Source organism: Vipera ursinii (assembly GCF_947247035.1).
Source record: "Vipera ursinii genome assembly, chromosome: 1".
Lineage (NCBI taxonomy): Eukaryota > Metazoa > Chordata > Lepidosauria > Squamata > Viperidae > Vipera > Vipera ursinii.
The window spans coordinates 173,224,330-173,245,389 of record NC_139512.1 but is presented as its reverse complement, the minus strand read 5'-3'; the positions used below and the strand labels follow the sequence as shown (position 1 = coordinate 173,245,389).

At 39.3% G+C, this 21,060-nt stretch overlaps 1 protein-coding gene across 3 annotated transcripts in view; it reads left to right on the top strand.

Moving 5' to 3' along the window:
• The first annotated feature begins 1,068 nt into the window (after window positions 1–1,068).
• Window positions 1,069–21,060, top strand: part of ANKRD44 (ankyrin repeat domain 44) — a 139,308-nt gene continuing 119,316 nt past the window's right edge. For all 3 annotated transcript variants that reach the window (XM_083349716.1, XM_083349717.1, XM_083349715.1), the window contains exon 1: window positions 1,069–1,290. In XM_083349716.1, coding sequence (XP_083205842.1) covers window positions 1,264–1,290 — 27 coding nt within the window. In that variant the 5' untranslated portion in view covers window positions 1,069–1,263. The remainder of the gene's footprint in view (window positions 1,291–21,060) is intronic.

Here is a 21,060-nt window from a genome sequence, read left to right as displayed (position 1 = left end):
TGGCCACCTAATGAGAAGGAAGGACTCACTGGAGAAGAGCCTAATGCTGGGAAAGATTGAGGGCAATAGAAGAAGGGGACGACAGAGAATGAGGTGGCTGGATGGAGTCACTGAAGCAGTAGGCGTGAGCTTAGATGGACTCCAGAAGATGGTAGAGGACAGGAAGGCCTGGAGGAACACTGTCCATAGGGTCGCGATGGGTCGGACACGACTTCGCAACTAACAACAACAACAACTCTTAGCAGCTTTGGATGCTTGCCTTCCACCAGAGCTAGCTTGATCCTTCCCCCAATAATTCCAGTCCCCTTTAAAAACTTTTTAACATTGGATCCCATATCCACATTTGATGACAGCAAATTCCATTATTGTAACTAGCCACTGTGTGAACAAGTACATCTCTTTATCTGTCCAAAAGGGGAGAAGAGTTTTTCCACATCGTGCAGGATTTTATATACCTTAACTTAGTCACCCCCACTCCACGCTAAAACAAAAAGCGCCTTATCTTTCATTAGAAGACATCTGCATTGGCCTTCCATTAATTCACCAAATGGGGATTTCGCCATAAAGCCTAATAGCACCCCCAAGTCCAGGATCGACCCGCAGTCAAGAGGCAGCGGCCCATATAGTGATATACCCGCCCCAGGACAAAAAAAAGGCTGAATTCAAACGTAACGCCGTCAGAAGCGTGAAAGGAGACACATTTGTGTACAGAATTTAGCCCGGCCCGACTACAACATCGAATCCCAGCCGCCGCTCATTTAATGGCCGATAAATCGCGCATTTTCCCGAGAAAAGAGCGCCATAGCAAAAAGGCAGATTTGGCGCGAAGGGGGGGGGCGGGTGACACCAGGGGAGCGGAACAAAGGAAACCATCCCGACGGGCTTTCCAGCAGTCGGCAGGAGCAGCCTCGCATTTCCGGACATGGAGGAGGAGAAGGAAGAGGAAGAGGAGGAGGAGGAGGAGGAGGAGGAGGAGAGAGCCAAGGCGCAGTTTGAAGCTCTGCTCGGCAAGGGGCGCTCTTGCTCAAAGCGAGCGCGGCCCGGAGAGTGTGTTGGAGTGATGTCAGGGCTAGCTGGGCTGAATGCATCCGTACTTCCTGTATCAGAGCAGGCTTGGCTAAATACCAGCGGGTTTTATTCCTCCTGACCTAGCGAGCTGCTTGCGGGGAGGAGGATTGTCAGCCCGCGTCTGCCCTTCGGAACGTAGCTTGGCATCCGCAGGCCAGAGAGCTGCATGTGGGGGAGCAAAGCCCGGGGGAGATCATGGCAGTGCTCAAACTGACCGACCAGGTAAAAAAAAAAGAGAGAGAGAAAGAGAGACCACCAACAATAGAATCGGGGGAGGGCGAGGGTAGCCGACGAATAGCTGCTGCGTTGCTGGGAGGCTTCTGGAGAGCAGCGGCCGCCGCAGCAGCTGCTGCTGCTGCAAGCGGCGGCGGCGGCGGCAGATCGCGTCGGAGGCCGGGTCTTCGTTTTGGAAGGTCGGGGATCCCAAACTGGGCGCCGGGGTCCTCCTCCTCCTCCTCCTCCTCTCGGGCGCGAGCCTTGCAAGCCACTTGGCGGGTGCCGCGCTCCCCCAGAGGCGGGGGGCAGAGGAGAGTGGCGTGTGAGGCTTACGGTCGAGGCGGCGGATCGCCCGTCAAGTTTCTCATTGTCTCGGCTCTAGGAAATGGAGCAGTTGTCAAAACAGGAGGAGATGGGGGCGGGCATCTCGGAACGGCAGCGCTTTGGCGGCGTTCGCACAACCCCACCGAGCTTTCGGCGTTCGCACGGCGCGCTGACCTTTAAATGAACCACACGGACTACCCGTCCCAAACCTCAAAGTAGCGGATTATGTTTTCGTGGCCGCCTCTCCTCTCCCCCCCCCCCCCAGTTCCGACCCACGGCTTTAATACATACTGGCGCGTTTTGCCTTCATCTTGACTGTCTTGGCATTTATCGAGTCGGAGAGGTGCTTTCACGTGTTGACCTGCATCTCCACGGCTGGGGGTGGGGGGAGGAGAGGGGAAATGGATAAGGGCACCTCCTAATAAACCTGTAGTGTGTTCCGGAGCGACGGGGGATATAGAGCAAATCGTTGGATTACTCTGTTAGTGGTGATTCCCTTCAGTCCCAGCTTTGACACGAATGGCTTCACCCGAAACGTTAATGCATCTTTATTAACGCCCCCCCCCCGCCTCTCATCTCCCCTGTTCAAACAGTGATCCTTTATAGTGATCTGCATTCGTGGCTGTTAATAGGCTGCTCGGTCAGGGCCATACCCCAGTTGCTGGTGACTTCAAATATTTATGCAGTTTTTGTAAGCCAGAATTCTAAAAAAAGGAGCCGCTCCTAATAGGCTGTCTGTTGAACCAATCCTCAGAACTTTTAGATTGGGTGAAGGACAAACCTAGGAGGAGTGGATTGAAGAGCTGATTGCCTTAACTGGGTTAAAGCTCTTGGTTAGGATGAAAAGCAACACAAGCCCCTGTGAAAAGTGCTCTTGAGTGCATTCTTGTCAAAGAATAAGAAGGACCAACCTGGCTGTTTTCCAAGCACAGGGATGCTATGTCTTGGATGCCAGGCAAATAGGGCCCTTTAATGCTTTTCTAGGCTTTAGGTGGTGGGTGAGTTTGGCAGAGATTCAAATGGGTTTCATAAATGAGTGAAATGTGGGGTGTGAGAGTTAAACTTCCTCGGCCTTCCTCAAGTGTGCTCCAAAGCCCACATATTATACATCTAATTTGAAAAATAGAGATTTATAACGCACTAACTTTGGAACACACTCAGAAAACTAAAAGGAAATTTTAACTATCACAGTTCAAAATGTTCAGTTTAAATATTATCCTGGCACCTTGTAATAAAATTGTCTCAAAAATCCCATCATTAGGGATTATCCTTTTAGATTTGCAGTGCAATGAAGAAATTGTTGGTTGTCCTCGTATGAAATAGTATATGCTATTCATTAGGCAAGAATTATTTTCTCAGAGATGTTTGGGAAAGAACTTTTAAATGCATATTAAGCAGCACTTTGACCTAATTCATTCTAAACATTTATTATTAAATAACACATTTTTTTCTAATTTTCTTATCAATAGTAAAACAAAGCATTTAAGGGTGACATTAAGTTCCTTTAGTAGTTTAACTTGTCTCTAAAATATGCTGACTATTCTGCATTCAGTTAATCTACTAATTTTGGTTAAATTTAGTGTGTGTATAATTTGTCACATGGACTTTGGTCTAAGTCTTCTCCTAAAAGTATTATTTACGTTTTGTTTATAGGATATACCTCTTCTTCTCTATATACAGTGTAGTGTTAGCTAATAAATTCATGTAGTCTTACATGAAATAATCTCTATTTATTCTGTAAGGTAGACTATACATTTTGGTACTCTAGATATATATTTTTTAATTGTAAGGCCAGTAGCATTTATAAGTGTTGTCTCTGATCTACCTCTTGATACTACTTTTTTATATACAGATACTTCTAATTTATGACAAAATTCTTTCATTTTGGGTGGCTTTCTCTGGCCTCTACAGGATAGCTCCAAGTTCCATTAATCCAGCTAAGATTTTTAAATTGAACATCTTTGCTACAGTGAATACTAAAGGTGTTTGTGCTTTAGGTGTCATTTCAATGCTTAGACTTTTTCTTGAAGCCAAATTTTGCTGGGAATTAGTTACAAGGGTTTAACAACTTTAATGAGCCTTGATGATTAATGGCATGTCATTTTTTTCTTCACACATTATTTTAGTTTTTAAGCTGACCAAAGCCAGTAGAACTGGGTCAGAGAGACAGAGACAGAGACAGACATATTCACGGTTTTGCACAACATAGTAAATCCAAACTAAATGAATTACTTTTAAGGTTTACAATTCTGTAAAAATCATGTTTTGGCTTAGCAAAACATGTGATTTATTTAAAGAACCATGAATAAACAAACCAATATTTTAGCACAAAGTGCGAAGGAGTTTACTTTTTTCCTCATGCTGCTTAGTTTTAGTCATAAGCAAATTAGTTTTAATCAGCCAAATGTAGTATTAAGAAATCTAAGACACATCTGGAAGGTAAAGGCAAGAATTCCTGCTCTTAGTGAGCTAGTTCCAGCAAACACCCCCTCTCCATCCCACCCCAAATAGGAAGCCTTCTGATTCCCTGGAGCTTTTTCATTGGTTAAATTAGAGAAGAACCAATCCTTGCCAGCAGCCATTTCCCCTGAAGGCTGGGGAGCAATCCAGAAGTGGGAGAGATGGCTGTAAAGATGTACAGGGAGAGACTGTTTCCATCCTTACCAATTGCAATAAAGTGCACACGTTAGGCTTTTGAATATTGAAATGTTGATAAGAGCCCTGCCGGTTATCTTAATCCAGTATTTTACTCCTCAGAAAATAGGCAACCAAATGCCCCTTGGGTGCTTAGTAGGGCAGAAACACAGACATACTATTTTTCCACCTTTGTTCCCCTGTTGGTATTTGGAGGAGTGCTGTTTCCAGAGGTAACATTCAGTCTTCAGGATTAATAGTCATTGATAGACTGGTCCACCCTGCTACCATCACCCCCTCTTTTGAGACCATTGTACTTCACATTCTGTTTTGAATTATCATTGTTAACCATTTTCAAAGAGCAAAGCTGGGGAGAAAATAACTGCAAATAAATAAAAATTCTGCCAATGGAAAAAGCATGAATAGAATGAAAATTTTACATTCAGCCTACTATAGGAGTTTAATGAGAATTGTATGATTTGTCCTTATGTGTTCAGCTTATTCCAGAGCATGGATCAATGTAATATATGAATCCAGTCACTCTTGTGGACAATTCAATGGCCATAATAAAATAAGTCCTTGGAAAGGTATGCATTTCTAATAAATTATTGTGCGTTCAACAGCCAAACATTATGCATGCTTGAGTTGCCTCCCTTACAATAGACTTGGGTAATCTCTTCTGTGTGACACAAAAATGCTCCGTTATCTTCGCTGTGACCCTAACGTATCCCAAAGTTGTTTTCAAATTATTATTCTTAATAAAACAAAATGACAGAACAGTCTTTTAAAACATATTTAAATGTAAATCAAATTTTAATTTTAATTACATTTTTGTTCTGGCTCCAGCATGACTACTTACAAGCAATTCAAATCTATATCAGCTCTCCACCCCTCAAAAGTTGCACACTTGTGGCTTATTGCAGCTGTCATAGCAGACACTATATGTTCATCTTGTTGAAATGATTGATTTTTGCCAGATGTCTTTAGCTGATACTGTCCACATTTGCTACTTAAGTCTGGCTGTGCTTCAGCAAAAGCCCATTCCAGTCAGTGCGTTGTCCTGTTAAGAACCAATTTTGGCTTTTTAGGGACTTGGTGGTTTGTGTAAACATCCTGCTTGTGAGTGTTGCATGCAAGAACTTCTGCAATTAATTCTTGTGACACGTGTTACAAGACACCATGCCCCTGGATTTGCTTCAAGTCTATGAATCTGAATGCAATGTTACTGCATGCTTACGCAGAAATAAATGTGCCTGTTTTCATGATATACTTTGCGTAGCATATTATATGAAAAGCCATTTCTAAAGACAGGGAAAGTTCTGGGCAGGAGCAGAATATTGGTTCTATGATAAAACAAAGACATTATTTTGCAAGTGTCAAGACAATTATGCCTACTAGTAAAACCTCCAGAGCAAATTCCCAGCAAAACCATATATAGCCATTGGTAGAGTTGTGTAGGTGATTGCTAGAGTGTTTTCAGATGAGAGTTTTGTTGACATAACTCACAGATTCTTCCTAGATCAGAGAGGTCCCCAACCTTTTGGGCAGGTGCTTGACTTAATATGCTAATCCAAAACCAAATCATGTTTTTACACAAACTGTGATCAGTATGGTCCTCCATTACTAATCCTCCCATGTTTCAGGTAGTCCTTGACTTACAACAATTCATTTAGTGACTGTTTGAAGTTACAATGGCACTGAAAAAAGTGACTTATGAGAGTTTTTCACTTATAATCATTGCAGCATCCCCATGGTCATGTGGGGTTCAGGTGCTTGGCAGCTGATTTATATTTATGACAGTTGAAGTATCTTGGGACCATGTAATCACCTTTTGTGACCTTTTAACAAGCTACCGGTAAGTCAAATGGGAAAGCCAGATTCACTTAAGGACCATGTTACTAACTTAAATTTTTTTTTATCCCATTTATATCCCGCCCTTCTCCGAAGACTCAGGGCGGCTTACAATCTAAGCACAAATCAATGTGCTTAGCAATAGCCTTCATTCTATGTATATGCCTGCTTATTAGGGCTTTCGTGGGGGCCCCAAGCGGCATTATTACAAAGTCAGCTTATTGCCCCCAACAATCTGGGTCCTCATTGCAGTGATTCACTTAACAACTGTAGCAAGAAAGGTCGTAAAATGGGTCAAAACTCACTTAACAAATGTCTTGCTTAGCAACATAAATTTTGGGTTCAATTATGGTCGCAAGTTAGGGACTACCTGTATTTTTGGAGTGAGTGCATAATGCAGTGAGTGTATAACCTGTATAATGGAATGAGTGCTCCATTGCTGGAGGTTTTTAGGAGATTGGACAGCCATTTGTCTGGAATTTTATAGGGTCTTCTCCTTGCGCAAGGAGTTGGGCTAGATTAGAACATCTCCAAGGTCCCTTCCAACTCTGTTATTCTGTTATCTTTCTCCTCTTGCAGATGAGCCATTAAAAACAGAAAGTCAGAATAGCTGATTAGTGGGAGAGGTAATATCCTTGCCTCACCAGACTGGGTATGGTTTAGGAAGCAAACAGCCATAAACTGAGTTAGACCTAGAGTAAAATGATCAACCCTAGAGCTGAATCTTAAATGTTCTTTAAGCCGTAATTCCTACTGTAGATTACAGTACTTAATTCCACCCCAACCATTTGTTGTATCCCATACCCCCACTAAAGCCACAGGAACAATAACGAGTCCATTTATTAGGGCAGAAATAGCTTTAATGTTTCCCTCAGAAAATCGCACAATATGTTGAGGAAGCCAAAATGATCCTAAATTTGACAGAAACCATTTACTGATTTCAGGTAACTTATACTGTATTCTGGCATAACCCAGCCATCACTGAGGGGATATAAACCCTTTCCTCATTACTTTTCTGTCATCACAGTCAGGGTTAGATAAATCTAGAGGAAGCACTATAGTCAATATGACCAAAGGCCTGTTTCATGTAATATTCTTCTCCCCCAATGGGCAAGGAGATGCCAGTGGAAAGCCCACAACCAGGACTTTAGCCCAGCAGCCCTTTTCACCATAGACACTACTACAGTATTAGTGTAAAGTTCAGCTGACAAGTCATTTATCTCTGTTTGCATTTAAAGATCTCTCTCTTTCTCTCTCAGAGTCACTCTATAGCCTGTGGTGAAAATTCAGTATTTTTACAAAAATGTGAACTCTGCAAACTTGCTAATGGGAGTAATGATGCTTTTTTAAAAGGACTTTTTCTTTTATTCAGTTCATTGTTTGCTTTTTGAACACAGAATTTCAGAGAATCTCTGTACTTTTGTGACATTTTCAGAGCTGAGACTGTGGATTAGGAATAGGATGGTTGCCACCATCCCCTCAGTGCCTTGTAGATAAGATTCGTGTTTATACTTTAGCTTCAAGGAAGGGATAACATTAACTGTGTTTATCAAATGACTCGTCCAAAAAAAACCTAATCAAAATACGTGCCTCTCCCAGAAAGTAATTAGCTACAACTTTGCTTTTCAAATAGGGAAGTGCAGCAGTCTATAAAAGTCTGTTATATTATGCCTATCCATCGGTTGGGTGTGCATGCTGGGCAAATTGCATTTTCTCGAAATATAAATGTAATTCACCAAAACTCTTGATTCTTAAGGTACATTTTTTTCTGTGCCTAATGTGTGACTTGTAACCTTTTCCATCCAGCTGCAGCAAAGGGATTTGGTTGTCATGCCAACGTTTGAATAGATGAGAACCCTACACTGTGCAAACATTCATAGATGTCCCCTGGTAATCCCAAGGCCATATCTGACCTTATAACAAATGTTTTTTGGCTAGGTCTAGAGAGACAGGTAAATTTTGCTTATAGCTTTCTTATAATATTGTTCCTTCTGTAAAATACCAACATAATCCCCACTACAACTTTAACCAGCCTGAATATTTTGGAATCATGAATGGAGTCTAATTTGTCTGTAAAAGTTAATTTAATTGCACATTAAATTAAATTCTTCTTTTCTCCTCTTTATCTTCCTTGGACCAAACTGATTGACCTATCCAGAAATAAGCAATCTAATAATCTAATATTCTCCCAAACCTTGTGGTACTACTGAGCTGTCATTTTTAAGGTGACAAAAGTGGACTTACAAACATCATAAACCCATTTACATATTAAGGAACCAGGTTTATGGAAATTTATAGTCCAAAAATATAAAAAACAGCATATTGCTTATCTTCTCTATGCATGTTATACATTTTATAATTTCTCCATTTCCTTCTCAAGCTTCAAGGGAATCATGAAACAAATATTTAAATGTATTTAGTCACCATACTGTTTGGAGTTGGCTGTTAAAAGCATCTGGTATATATAATAAACTTTCATCACAACAGAACTTATATATATTTGTTTTACCATGCTGCCATAATGAAAAGGTAGGAATTGCTATATGTGACATTTGGACTCATAGTTCAGAAAAATATGATGCCCTATCGAGTTCAGTATCAGTGGTCCAACCTTGTTTTCTTTTGGAATAAAAAGATAATTTTTTATGCATCAATGACATTTCATGGTTTTAGTCCTAGCTCTATCAGGCTCCTTGATCCTGATCGTGATCTCCAACCTAAGTCTGTGAAGTAATGTTAGACTTCGATGGCCACAACATCCATGGGATGGATGGGAGTTAGTTTAAATCAGGGGTAGGGAATTATGGCCCTTTTATGACCTGGGGACTTCAACTTCCAGAATTCCTGAACAAAATGAACAGACCGCTGTGGGAAGCCCTATTCATGTTCAAATGAATTCCTGTTTCAGCTAAAAGTGAAGACATGGATACATAGGAGACAGGCCCAGTATCTATCACTCTTTTCCCTTGCACAGTGTAAGCCTACCTGCATTTCAGAAGCACCCCTAATCTTCAGAAGAAACATTAATAGAATATTGCATTGGATGTATTGGAACATCAAAATATTATCATGTATTGGGAACTCATCAAAATTTGCAGATGACACTAAACTAACAGGAATAGCCAATACCTCAGAAGATAGGCTCAAGATCCAGAAGGATCTTGACAGACTTGAACACTGGGCTCTATCTAACAAAATGAAATTGAATGTGGATAAAAGTAAGACTTTACACTTAGTCAAGAAAAACCATTTGTACATGAACAGACTGGCTCAGTAGCATTGTACTTGAAGTTTCTTTATCATGTGATTAAGAAATGTGGGCAATGAATACTGATTGATCCTTTGCATGTATTTTTCTCAAATATGTTACATGTAGAACATTCAATATTCTATGCTATGTAATAAAATGAATAATGCAATGATTAAAATCATAACTCCTAAAATAAAACATAATATTGCAGAACTAGTAGGAATATCACCCGCTTAAATATCCCTTAGCAGATTATTCAAGTTTATTTACTCATTTTTAGTTCAATAAAACAATAGTTCTGAAATGACATTTTTTTTCATTTTTAGATAAAATACAAACTGAATGCATTGCTGTTGATGGCAAAGAAGATTTAGAGGATATACTTAGGTGGCAAGCCAGCCAATTTGTTTTCTCTTTTATTTCTGTTAGCAAGAACTGAAATAGGAAATTCCTAACTCACCCATACAGTTGAGCTCATTGCCATCTAGTGACTAAATGATATCATGGCACTATCTGCACCAAAGGCATAATTTTTTTAAAAAAACATGCCGTCTTGGGTAAAATTTATTTTAGAATTATTCTTCTGAGAATGCAGAACGTTGTTCTGCAGCATATGTAAGTAGAGTCTTGATTAGAGTGGCGTGCCATATAGATCTGAATAAACTAGTGTATATTATAGCAAGACTTGGAACTGTCTATGTGCCATTTGGCCAGGCTAGTTGAAGCTAGTCTCAAACTTGAGAGGATAACAGGTTTGAGAAACCTGGGTTGAATAGTTAGATAAGATTTTGTAGTAAAGAATGGGCTATTCTTCTGGGAAATGGCTCTCAAATGCTGTACTGTTGTTCAAAGAGAATGAGTATTATGAAATGCAGCCTAATCCTAAACCTTGTAGTTAGGTCACTGTTAATCTTTCAGCAGCACTTTGACTAATTCACCATTTCATTCTTTTTTTTTCTATGATGATCTGCAAGCCTGAGAGTGTCAGTTCCTACACCTTTCTTAGTTCCTCAAAAAATCATTTGATGCATGCATATAAAGAGGAAATGAGTATTTTGTAAGAATATTTTGTTTAAAAAAAGCTGCTTTGAATATTAAGAGTCAGCATACACTTCTTATGACATATTTAATAGATGAGGGCTCATTTTACCAGTTGCATATACTAAGAGTCTTATGAGTCCTTTAGGTTAGTAAGAATGAGCTTAGAAGTGTTAATAAGCCGCTCACTAATAAAGGAGTGTTCATTTATGCCTTTGACTTAGATGTGTAAATCATAAGTCCAGTACAGCTCTCTAGTACTGCCTTGTCATTTTCCTGTTTACAGGATTTTGGCCACATTAGTCATGCCCTTGGCCAATAGTGTATTTCTCTGTTGTAGGAAAGAAGATCTAATAAGACTTGCTAGAAGACAAGGATACAGTACTTGCTGTCTGTAGTGATAGGCCTCCTGCTTATTTAATGACCTGCCCTAGTTATTGATCTTTAATATGAGAACAAAAGAGGTTTTAAACCAGGGGTGTCAAACTGCCGGCCCACGGGCTGGTTACACCATACCAAAACCAGGCTCACCCTGTTGCTGACAATGCAGAAAGAGTTGTGATACATCGTGACACATCACGTGACGTGGTGAGTTTGACACCTGTGTTTTAAACTAATGATAGCTAGCTACACTGCCAAAGCATCATCACATTTTGCTAACTTGAGCACACCAAATTATTTGGCTGTTTTCATCTTCACAGTGGGCCCTTGTTAGTCTAAGACTAGCATTATTGTGGTAGTATATCAATTATGAACTTTGCCTTTGGGCTCTTCCTCATGACTGCATTAAGGCCTTGAAGGGACAGAGAAATAGAACAACATGTTTTGCTGATCCCTATTCAGCTTTAATAATGAAGCCAGGGTGTGGTGATGTTCCTACAGTTTTAATGGTGGATTTTCCTGATTTCATTCACTCTCTCACTGTAGGATGGCAGGAGAAACATCCCAACAATCATTTATCTTAATGTTGGGTGGGTGGTGTCAGATGGTTAAAGGAGTTGGGGGATTAGTCCTTTGTGAAAACTTGCTCTGTCTTTGTGTAAGCGTTAAGAGGAAGCTGGAATGGTCTATTTTTTAATTTTAAAAAGTGTTAAAACCGCAATAGTTAAATATTACTTAAAACTATTTAGAACAAGTAAAATCTAATTAAGGGATACTTTTCAGCCTACTGCTGGGACACACATTTTGTAAAGTACACAGTTAATATTTCATTCCTCGTGAAGAAGTCTGAATATATTTTGAGATCTTCTGGAGTTAAAACTGACAGACTTGCAGGTCCTCTAGTCTGGGCTGACATTCACTTAGCTGAAGTGAACTTACTTTCTCTTGGCTTGATGATTTGCCCTTGAAGGGGGCACCTGAACACATTAAGAGCCTCCAGTACTGTATCTGAAGGGAGCAAGTTCTAGTACAGAAACTCTGTCTGCAATTGGTGGTTTAAATCTCTGGTTCATATGACCTCATCCTCAAGACCCCCTGTGATAGGCAGAGATCAAATGCTCTGAAACTGCAAGCAGTGATTCTTTCAGCAAATTTTGGGCTGCAGCTTTCTCCAAAGACGAAACTACAAACAATTGTCTGGGATAGGATTTTACTCTTTGCTTCTGTCGTGATTAGTATGTTGAGGTTTATGATTCCTATGGCTGGGCCGAGACCACCCAGAACCAGCAGGTCAATTGCAATCCAGGCCCCATTCTTTTGTGCTGGTGATTAAAACCTGGTGACCTACTAAAGCGATGCAGGGGCTAAATAACGGCAAACATCTGTCAAAAGCTGGTTTCACACTGTTTATACAGAGGCAAAAAAGTTTGCATTTTAGGCAAACTATTCACAATATAGCATGCATTGCCAACTGGTCTGTCTTTCTTTCTTTCTTTCTTTCTTTCTTTCTTTCTTTCTTTCTTTCTTTCTTTCTTTCTTCCTTCCTTCCTTCCTTCCTTCCTTCCTTCCTTCCTTCCTTCCTTTCTTTCTTTCTTTCTTTCTTTCTTTCTCCTCTCCCTTCTCTTCCCTTCCCTTCCAGAAAACAAAAATAGCAATCCAATCAGTACACCAGATTTGCCCTTCTAACATCTGTTTATAGTTACCTGTTTAGTATGAAGCAGACAGAGTTTAAATCTCCAGCCATAAACACTGAAACAGCAACCCCCTCTCTCTGGCCATATGTGCTCTTTCCCAAGAAACAAGAATCTAGAAATAATTGTTATCTACTGAGATTGTATGTTCATGCTGTTATTTTGCCAGAAGGTGTGGGTTTGGAGAAATATGGCTTCAATTAAGAGCTCACACCTACTTTTTCTTAACATTGCAGCATCAAATTCCACTTTTCCTCCAGCATGCAGTCCTTTTGGGCCTTGGCTGCACTTTTTCACGTGCTGTAATGCATCTTGCCCTGTTTTGACACCTTCCAATTTCAGGTGAGTTGGAATTGCAGTTCCCAGAATTATGAGGGGTGAGAATTCTGGGAACTGCAGTCCCTGCAGAGCTGGAGGGACCAGCATAACAATGTGGTGCCTATGGCAATACTGTGTAATAGACCCTGAGATATGTGTATCAAATCTCATATTGTTTCAATAGTTTTTTTTCTGAAAGACTACTTAAAGGAATTAGGGTCCAAATGAAACACTAGATTTGCTGGCTTCACCTATATATACTCTAGATCAGGGGTCCCTAACCCCCAGGCCGTGGACGGCACCAGACTGTGGCATGCCAGAAACTGAGCCACACAAACAAGTGAATCCCCATCCGCGAAATTCAGGCAGCACACAAAACCACACCCCCTCCGGTCCGTGGAAAAACCTCTCTCCACAGAACCGGTCCCTGGTGCCCAAAAGGTGGGGGCCACTGCTCTAGATCAGTGTTTCTCAACCTTGGCAACTTTAAGACGTGTAGACTTCAACCCCCAGAATCCCCCAGCCAACACGAAGTCCACACATTTTAAAGTTGCCATGACTGAGAAACACCATCCTAGATAAACAGTGCCAATGGATTCCTGAAAAATGTGATGTTAAAGCAGCGTATTAAAATAGCATACCCAAGAGCCAGAACTAAAAAATTATACATTTAAAAGAAATATATTAGACACCAGGTCTGAATATTTATTATTTCTATTTTTTAAATTTTAAAAGGGAGAGCCATTTCCTTCGGCAGAAAGAGAGAAAATAGCTTTCATTTTTGAAATACACTTTTCCTTGTTTTTGTCCTCTGTACTTCCACAAAACTGCTGTAACAACTGCCTCTGATTCAGCTATACTGTATTGTAGAATGAAACCAAAAATCACAAAACTTATCTGTCTCAAGAGTCCTATTTCTAGAAATAACGTCCATGTACTCCCCCTCACTGTTTCCTGACTTTTAATCAGTTACTTCACCATAAAGCATCGAAGGCTACTATGCTTTCTTAAATTTATATTTATTTTTATTTAAAAGGGAGGCATAAAAACAGTCCAATCTTTATGCAAGGTAATAATAGTTTTATTGTTTAATTCTGTCAGCTGGTTCTACTAATACTAGGAGCAATATTTTAGGGTTTGGATATTTTATTTTACTGATGAAAGTACCTGTTTTGTGAAGACCGAGTATTTCTGGGTTACAAATTGAGTCTAATCAATACTATTACCGAGAAAGCAGATATTTCATCTGTGGGGTACCTATCATGTTTTTTAATTCCTTAGAATCTTTATTTTTTTATTTTTTTTTTATTTTAATCCCATTTATATCCCGCCCTTTTCCGAAGACTCAGGGCGGCTTACAATCTAAGCACAAATCAAATGTGCTTAGCAATAGCCCTCATTCTATGTATATGCCTGCTTATTAGGGCTTTCACACACCCCCAAGCGGCATTATTACAAAGTCAGCTTAATTGCCCCCAACAATCTGGGTCCTCATTTTACCTACCTGGGAAGGATGGAAGGCTGAGTCAACCTTGAGCCTGGTGGGATGCGAACCTGCACTAATTGCAGGCAGCTGGTGTTACTTGCAGAATCACGCCACCAACAAAAATTTAGTTTCTTGATGGAAAAAGAATAAATAGATTAAGCTCTGCAAAAGGCTTAGTGTAACTTAAATGGCCCAAACCCATCTAGAATAGCTGTAGCTCCACCTACTTATTTGGCATTAAGATATCTAGGAAGAATGTTGGACCACTGCGTTTCTAACCAGAGTTGTAATGTTTGACTCAACTCTCTTTTTCATTCTGGAGACCACAATGTTCTGTAAATGGTTGAAAGTATTTCATGTGTTTGTGTTTTATTGTGCTGAAGTAATTTGATTGAGCCTGCTTTGTCACCTAAGCTTAGATTTATTTTCACAGATGGACTGTTTATTCCTTTTTTCAACCATTCAGTTAGATATCATTAAGCCATATTTATTATACTTTGGGAAAGGGAGGGGGCTAAGTCAGTATTGAGTGACCCATCAGCTAGCTTAGTGCCTAAGGCAGGACTAGAATTCACAATCTCCTAGTCTCTAGCTTGATCCTTCACCAATACATCATATTGGACAACTATTAGACATTAAACCATTTATTAAAAGTATTTGTTGCCACTTGGCGAAATGGCAGGTACTGAAAATTAATTGAGTCCTTTGCTTTGCCAAAAGTCAAGGTACAACTATTATTTGTTAAATTTATATGTTGCCTTTTATTCTGGGGCTCAAGGCAATGTACAATAGGTTCGTTTCTTCCATTTTTTCCAACAATAATCTTGTGAAATAATGGCTGAGAGAGTGATTGGCCTGAAGTCATGCAATGAGCTTCCATGACTGAGATGACTAGAATCTGGGTCTTCACACCTAGTCCAATATTTTAACCTTTGTGTCAAAAATAATTCAATAAAATATTAAAAGAAAAGAAAAATTATGTAAAACAGGCCAAATTAACTTTAAAAATCATAATAGAGACACATATCCCATCTTTTTTAATTGTGTACCAAATGCTAGGAACAGCAAAGCCAGCTTTCACAGTGACTTTCATAGTTAGTTGTACAAAAAAAAAGAAGACCTGTCTGATCTATTTCTCACCAATCTTGCCATTCTGAGTGGTAGAATATACAACAGCTTCAGATGGAGATCCAAGATTATGAATAGTTTTATATACAGGAGAAAGGAATTCCAATCTGCATGTATTTTCTATGTGTACGTGCACTACATCAAGAACTTAAGAGAGAATTTTTATAAAATGTTTTATAGATGGCATTTAGTTCTTAAAAATTAGCATGTATGTATCCAAATCAACCACCTAAGTGTTGGAGATGTGGTAGTGAAGAGGCAACTTATTATCATATATGGTGGACATGTAAAAATGTTAAAGCCTTTTGGATAAAAATATGGTGGATTCTTCAGAAAGTTTTTAAGAAAAAGATGAGATTTACTCCACAGTTATTTTTACTGGGTATTATCTTGGACTGTTCTGCTATAGAAACCAAATTGAGGTTACATTTAATAACGGCAGCCAGACTTCTGGTGGCGCAATATTGGAAGAAAGATTTACCTACAATAGAACAATGGACATTTAAAGTAATGGACATGGCTGAAATGGCAAAAGTTTCAGCATATTTGAAAGAGCAATCGCAAGAAAAATATATTTTGGAATGGGGAAGATGGATTGATTATATTCAAAATAAATATGGGACTAAAAAGTTTCAAATAGCTTATGAATAATTTTTAGTAATTAAAAAGATGTTTTATTATAATTATTATAGTTTTGTTATAAGGGAGTTAGAGTGGAAGGTTTGTTAATCTTTTAATAGATATTTAGCATATGTTTGTATAAGATTGTTATACACAATACCCTGTATTCTGCTTTGGGAAGTCTGGGGGGGAGGGGTGATGGGGAGGGGGTTCAATTTATATGTTTTTTAAATTTTGTAAAACTTTTCAATAAAAAAAAGAAACTGGTACCAAAGCTAGTATAGTCAGATGGAGAAGCTGTATGTTAGAAATCGGATTGTTGGGGTTGGAACTTGAAATAGTTATTTCAGGATGAAAATAATGATTGCTGATTTGCACAAGGTAACAGAACATGGTTAAGGAAGATGGGGCTGAGATTGATGTCAAAGCTGTGAAAGTTTCTAGAAGAAAAGCACTAAGATCTTAGTGAGTTAAATGAGGAAAATTAACAGGACTGCCTACAGTGCCAAAACTGCATTAAGATTTATTGGATTTGGGTAGATATGTTTTTCTACTATTTAATTTAAAAGCTGTTCTTGTAGCTAATTAAGTCCTGATGGCAATGTAAATCTATTATTATTTTGGTGAGCTACTGAGTGATATGGGCTGTTAGAGTGACAGAACTTTAAGGACCTGGCTTTTGATTTGCATGATCTAAAATATCTATATAGTTGCCCTTAGCCAACTTTCAGCACCTGCCATTTTGGTATGTGCAACAATTGCTTTTCCTTTCCTTGTCTCCTTCCCCTTCAGCTAAATGTTGCATATCTTTCCTCGTGAAGCATACTGCTCTGTTTTCAGCTTTCCTGGACATGTCAAGAAAATGATTGGTTTAGAAGATAAAGAACTTTATACTAGTGGAAAGAGTTGTCTTTGAAGTAATTGGTATTTATTCATGGTTTCATCATTATTCAGATTTTTTATGCTGATTTCATTTTGCCTTGGGTCCACATTCCAATGTTAAGCTAATTATTTGTTCCTTTCCAAACTATGTCATTCTAGCTAACATAAAGTGAATATTGTATAGAAAATTTCTGACCTTACCAATAGAGATCTGCTGTGAACCATTTCCCTCGTTAGCTGCTGCCCCAAGCATCTGGTTTCCTTCAAAGACAGAAAACTCAAGCAATTTTTTTCCCATGCTGGTAGTTTGTTTTGGTTGTAGGCATGATACCAGGAACAGTAGGAACATCTTTTAGTTCTTAGTTTTTTTAAATTTAGTTTTGTATGGCTGGGTTCACAAATTATATTAAGGTTGCCTTTCCTAAGCTGGTAGCCTAGCATAGCCATTGTTGCGAATTCTTGGACTCAAAGTCCAATTGGAACACTTGCAAGTTGGGGGAAGTTACTTAAAAGTCATAATATATTTTATTTGGTCTTGATTTAATATGTTTTGTTAACATTGTTTGTAAGACATATTTAAAATTTGGTATGTTATAGAAATCTGAATAAATAAATAGTGTATTTAATACAAGTGTGAACAAGGTCATATGGATAAAGTCGAGGCAGGATAAAAATCACAATCTATAGAAGTTGTGATGTAAGATGTCAATAGTATCAGTATGAGCAGTGATTTTGGTTAAGATCTATAGAGTTTTCCATATTGGTTGCTACGTAGCTTTGGGATTAGCAAATGTTATAGTGGTATGTGTATCAAACGTTAAAAGTATAGTTGGGAGTAAGGGTGACAATAGAAGACTATCATCCCACATTGTACTAAGCCATGGGTGTCAAACTCAATCGCGTTATGAGACGTATCGTGACTTTTTTGCCTTTGCGGAGCTGGGATGGGCATGGCCTATGCATGACACATCCAGCCTGTGGACCGCCGGTTTGACACCCCTGTGCTAAACTGTCAATTATGTATATATCATTTCTCAAATAATAACATAAACTTTGATTTACAGAATATAAAGGCTCTTGGAAATAACATGCAAAGGGAATCCAACCATATCACTATAATTTATCTAATATTCATAGTAAATGTAATGAAAGAAATCTAATAGATTCTTTTTTTTCTTTTTACATTGCAGAATCCCAACCTAAAACAACCCTAATTTTTCATTATATTTTTTAAAACGGTCCTCCCAAAAGGTATCAGGTAGCAAGTGATGGTTATAGCCATCGCCTGAGACGTTGAAAGACTGCCTTAGCCCAGTAAAAGAAGACCAGGGGAAGGCTGACTACATATACAGTATGTGAGAGCAATTTAGTTTTTCGCTACAGCCTTAAGTGTCCTCTGTAACCCTCAGCAAAATGCATATGGTTAGACTTTTTTAAAAAAATACAGGAACTCTCAGCTCTCTCTACTTGAATATCCACTCCTGATATGTGTTTCGTTTCTATGAACAACATGCAGTCATGCTGGTTGATTTTAGTTTTTATATTTAATCTACATCCTATCTCTTGTATAGGAAGTCAAGAAATGCACATAAAACTCCTCTTATTTTTCCTTTATAAACAACCCAGTTGAGAACCACTGTCCCAAAGTCTTCCACTGAGCTTCCACAATCACAGTGGACTAAAACCTTGGTCTCCTGTTCTTACAGCTGAGGTGTCAAACTGGCGGCCCGTGGGCCGGATGTGTCACACACAGGCCACACCCACCCCAGCTCTGCAATGGTAAAAAAAACGTCGCAATACGTCACGATACATCACGTGAGGCGATCAAGTTTGACACTCGTGTCCTAGACCAACTGCATAAAGAGCAGTTGGGAGTAATTTACCAATCAATCATCCAGTAATTTTCAGTAATCTCAGTATCAGCAGATTCAGAACTACTTCTTGATGAGCTTTAGAGAAGACAGGATTGAGGTATAAGCTCAAAGGTATGCATTTATTTATTTATTATAGTCAAAAACCTGCATACAAATAGACAGGTATATGCAACTTTCCTGCATGTGTCTGATTTACTATAGTCTGTTGTATAGTCTGTAGTCTGTTGAACAACTCTATACAGCGGTCCTTGTTTTCTGGAAAGTAGTAGTGTTTCACTGTTCAGTGATCTGCCCCTGATACAAGGTGAGAAGAAAATAACTATGTAGAATCCCATTGAAGCAAAGCCCCTTTTGACACAGAAGGCAGGGTGAAACTACATATATTTAATTAGATAACATACTACATACTTTTTTACTCTGTGTGTGTGGGATTAAATGACCATATACACCTTGTTTATGCCTAAACTTAAATATTTAGCTTGTGCCTAAATATTTAATTTAAATCATTTTCATTCCATCCCTCAGTATTTCTAGTCCTACAACTGGACTAACAAAATAACAACAAAACCCTGTAATATTTGACAAACTTTATAATTAGAGAAGCAACTAACCCCCCCCCCAACCTTGATGTTTCAATGTTGCAAAACTGGATTCAAATTGGAAAGCTTGGCTAGGTCAAAATGATTTTGTTGTTGTTAGTTGCGAAGTCGTGTCCGACTCATCACGACCCTATGGACAACGTTCCTCCAGGCCTTCCTGTCCTCTACCATCTTCTGGAGTCCATCTAAGCTCACGCCTACTGCTTCAGTGACTCCATCCAGCCACCTCATTCTCTGTCGTCCCTTTCTTCTATTGCCCTCAATCTTTCCCAGCATTAGGCTCTTCTCCAGTGAGTCCTTCCTTCTCATTAGGTGGCCAAAGTATTTGAGTTTTAGCTTCAGGATCTGGCCTTCTAAAGAGCAATCAGGGTTGATCTCCTCTAGGACTGACCGGTTTGATCGCCTTGCAGTCCAAGGAACTCGCAGGAGTCTTCTCCAGCAGCACCGTAGCTCAAAGGCCTCAATTCTTTGGTGCTCAGCCTTTTTTGTGGTCCAACTTTCACTGCCATACATTGCAACTGGGAAGACCATCGCCTTGACTATACGCACTTTTGTTGGCAGGGTGATGTCTCTGCTTTTTAGTGTGCTGTCTAGATTTGCCATGGCTTTCCTCCCGAGGAGCAAGCGTCTTTTAATTTCTTGGCTACAGTTCACCTTGCTGCCAGTTTGGTCTTTCTGCTTGGTGAGTGAGATGTCATGTCAGAAAAGACCTCCTGTGGTAAAAAAAGCATTGCAGGAAGAGTGACTAGGGATGGAGAAGTACATTAGATCTGATTTACTACATATTAAAATAAATGTTGCCCATTAACATCTCAAATACTTCTTTAAGACCCCATAATCTAAAGTTTAACAGTACTTGTATGCACTGTACCATAACTCTCTGGGAATTATGGGCTCTGTTTCCAAACCTCAGGAAATCCAGACAAAGCTTCAGTGAATATCCTAAGGATAGCAGCAGGTTTCTCTAAGAGAGGCAATTGTACCGCCTATAGTATTTCTTCTGCTTCAGTGAAGTAAGAGCAGAAAGTGAAAAGCCAAACTTTATTGAATGAGCTAGAGGGGACTCTTTAAAAAAAAAAGATAATTCAGGCATCAAGTTTCAAGTTCATGAATTTTCAAGTTTTAAGTTCATGAATAGAATTTAATGAATAGTGTTTTTTTTGTTTTCTCTTTGGTTTTTTTAAAGTAACATTTTTTGGAAGAAGAGAAAGAAAAGCTTTACATGTGACATACATTTCAGAAATAGTTCTGTTCCAAGTCCACCCAGTAGGCTGAATTCTGGAATTGCAGTGATGGAAGAAAGCATTGGAAATGAGCAAAAGCTGATGAAACTTTGTGTTTATGGAATGTTGGTTGATGGTAGGAAGCAAAGGGAAATGTAATATGAGGATGCCTTTGATAAAGCTATGAAGGATGGAATAACAAACGGGAGCCTGTCATTTCCTTTACAGTGCCCTAGAGGGTTTTGTTATCAGTCTGATGACAGAACTTGCATAGATTCAGGCTACCATAACTAAATGTATTATTTGTGGCTTGCAGAGAGAGGGAGAGGGAGAGAGAGAGGGAGAGAGAGAGGGAGAGAGAGAGAGAGAGAGAGAGACAGAGAGAGAGAGAGAGAGATTTTCAGAGCAGGTTTTTAAGATGAAAAGACAGCCTGTTCATGGCTGCCATTTGAGATACCGTAAAATATAGCTGGAGT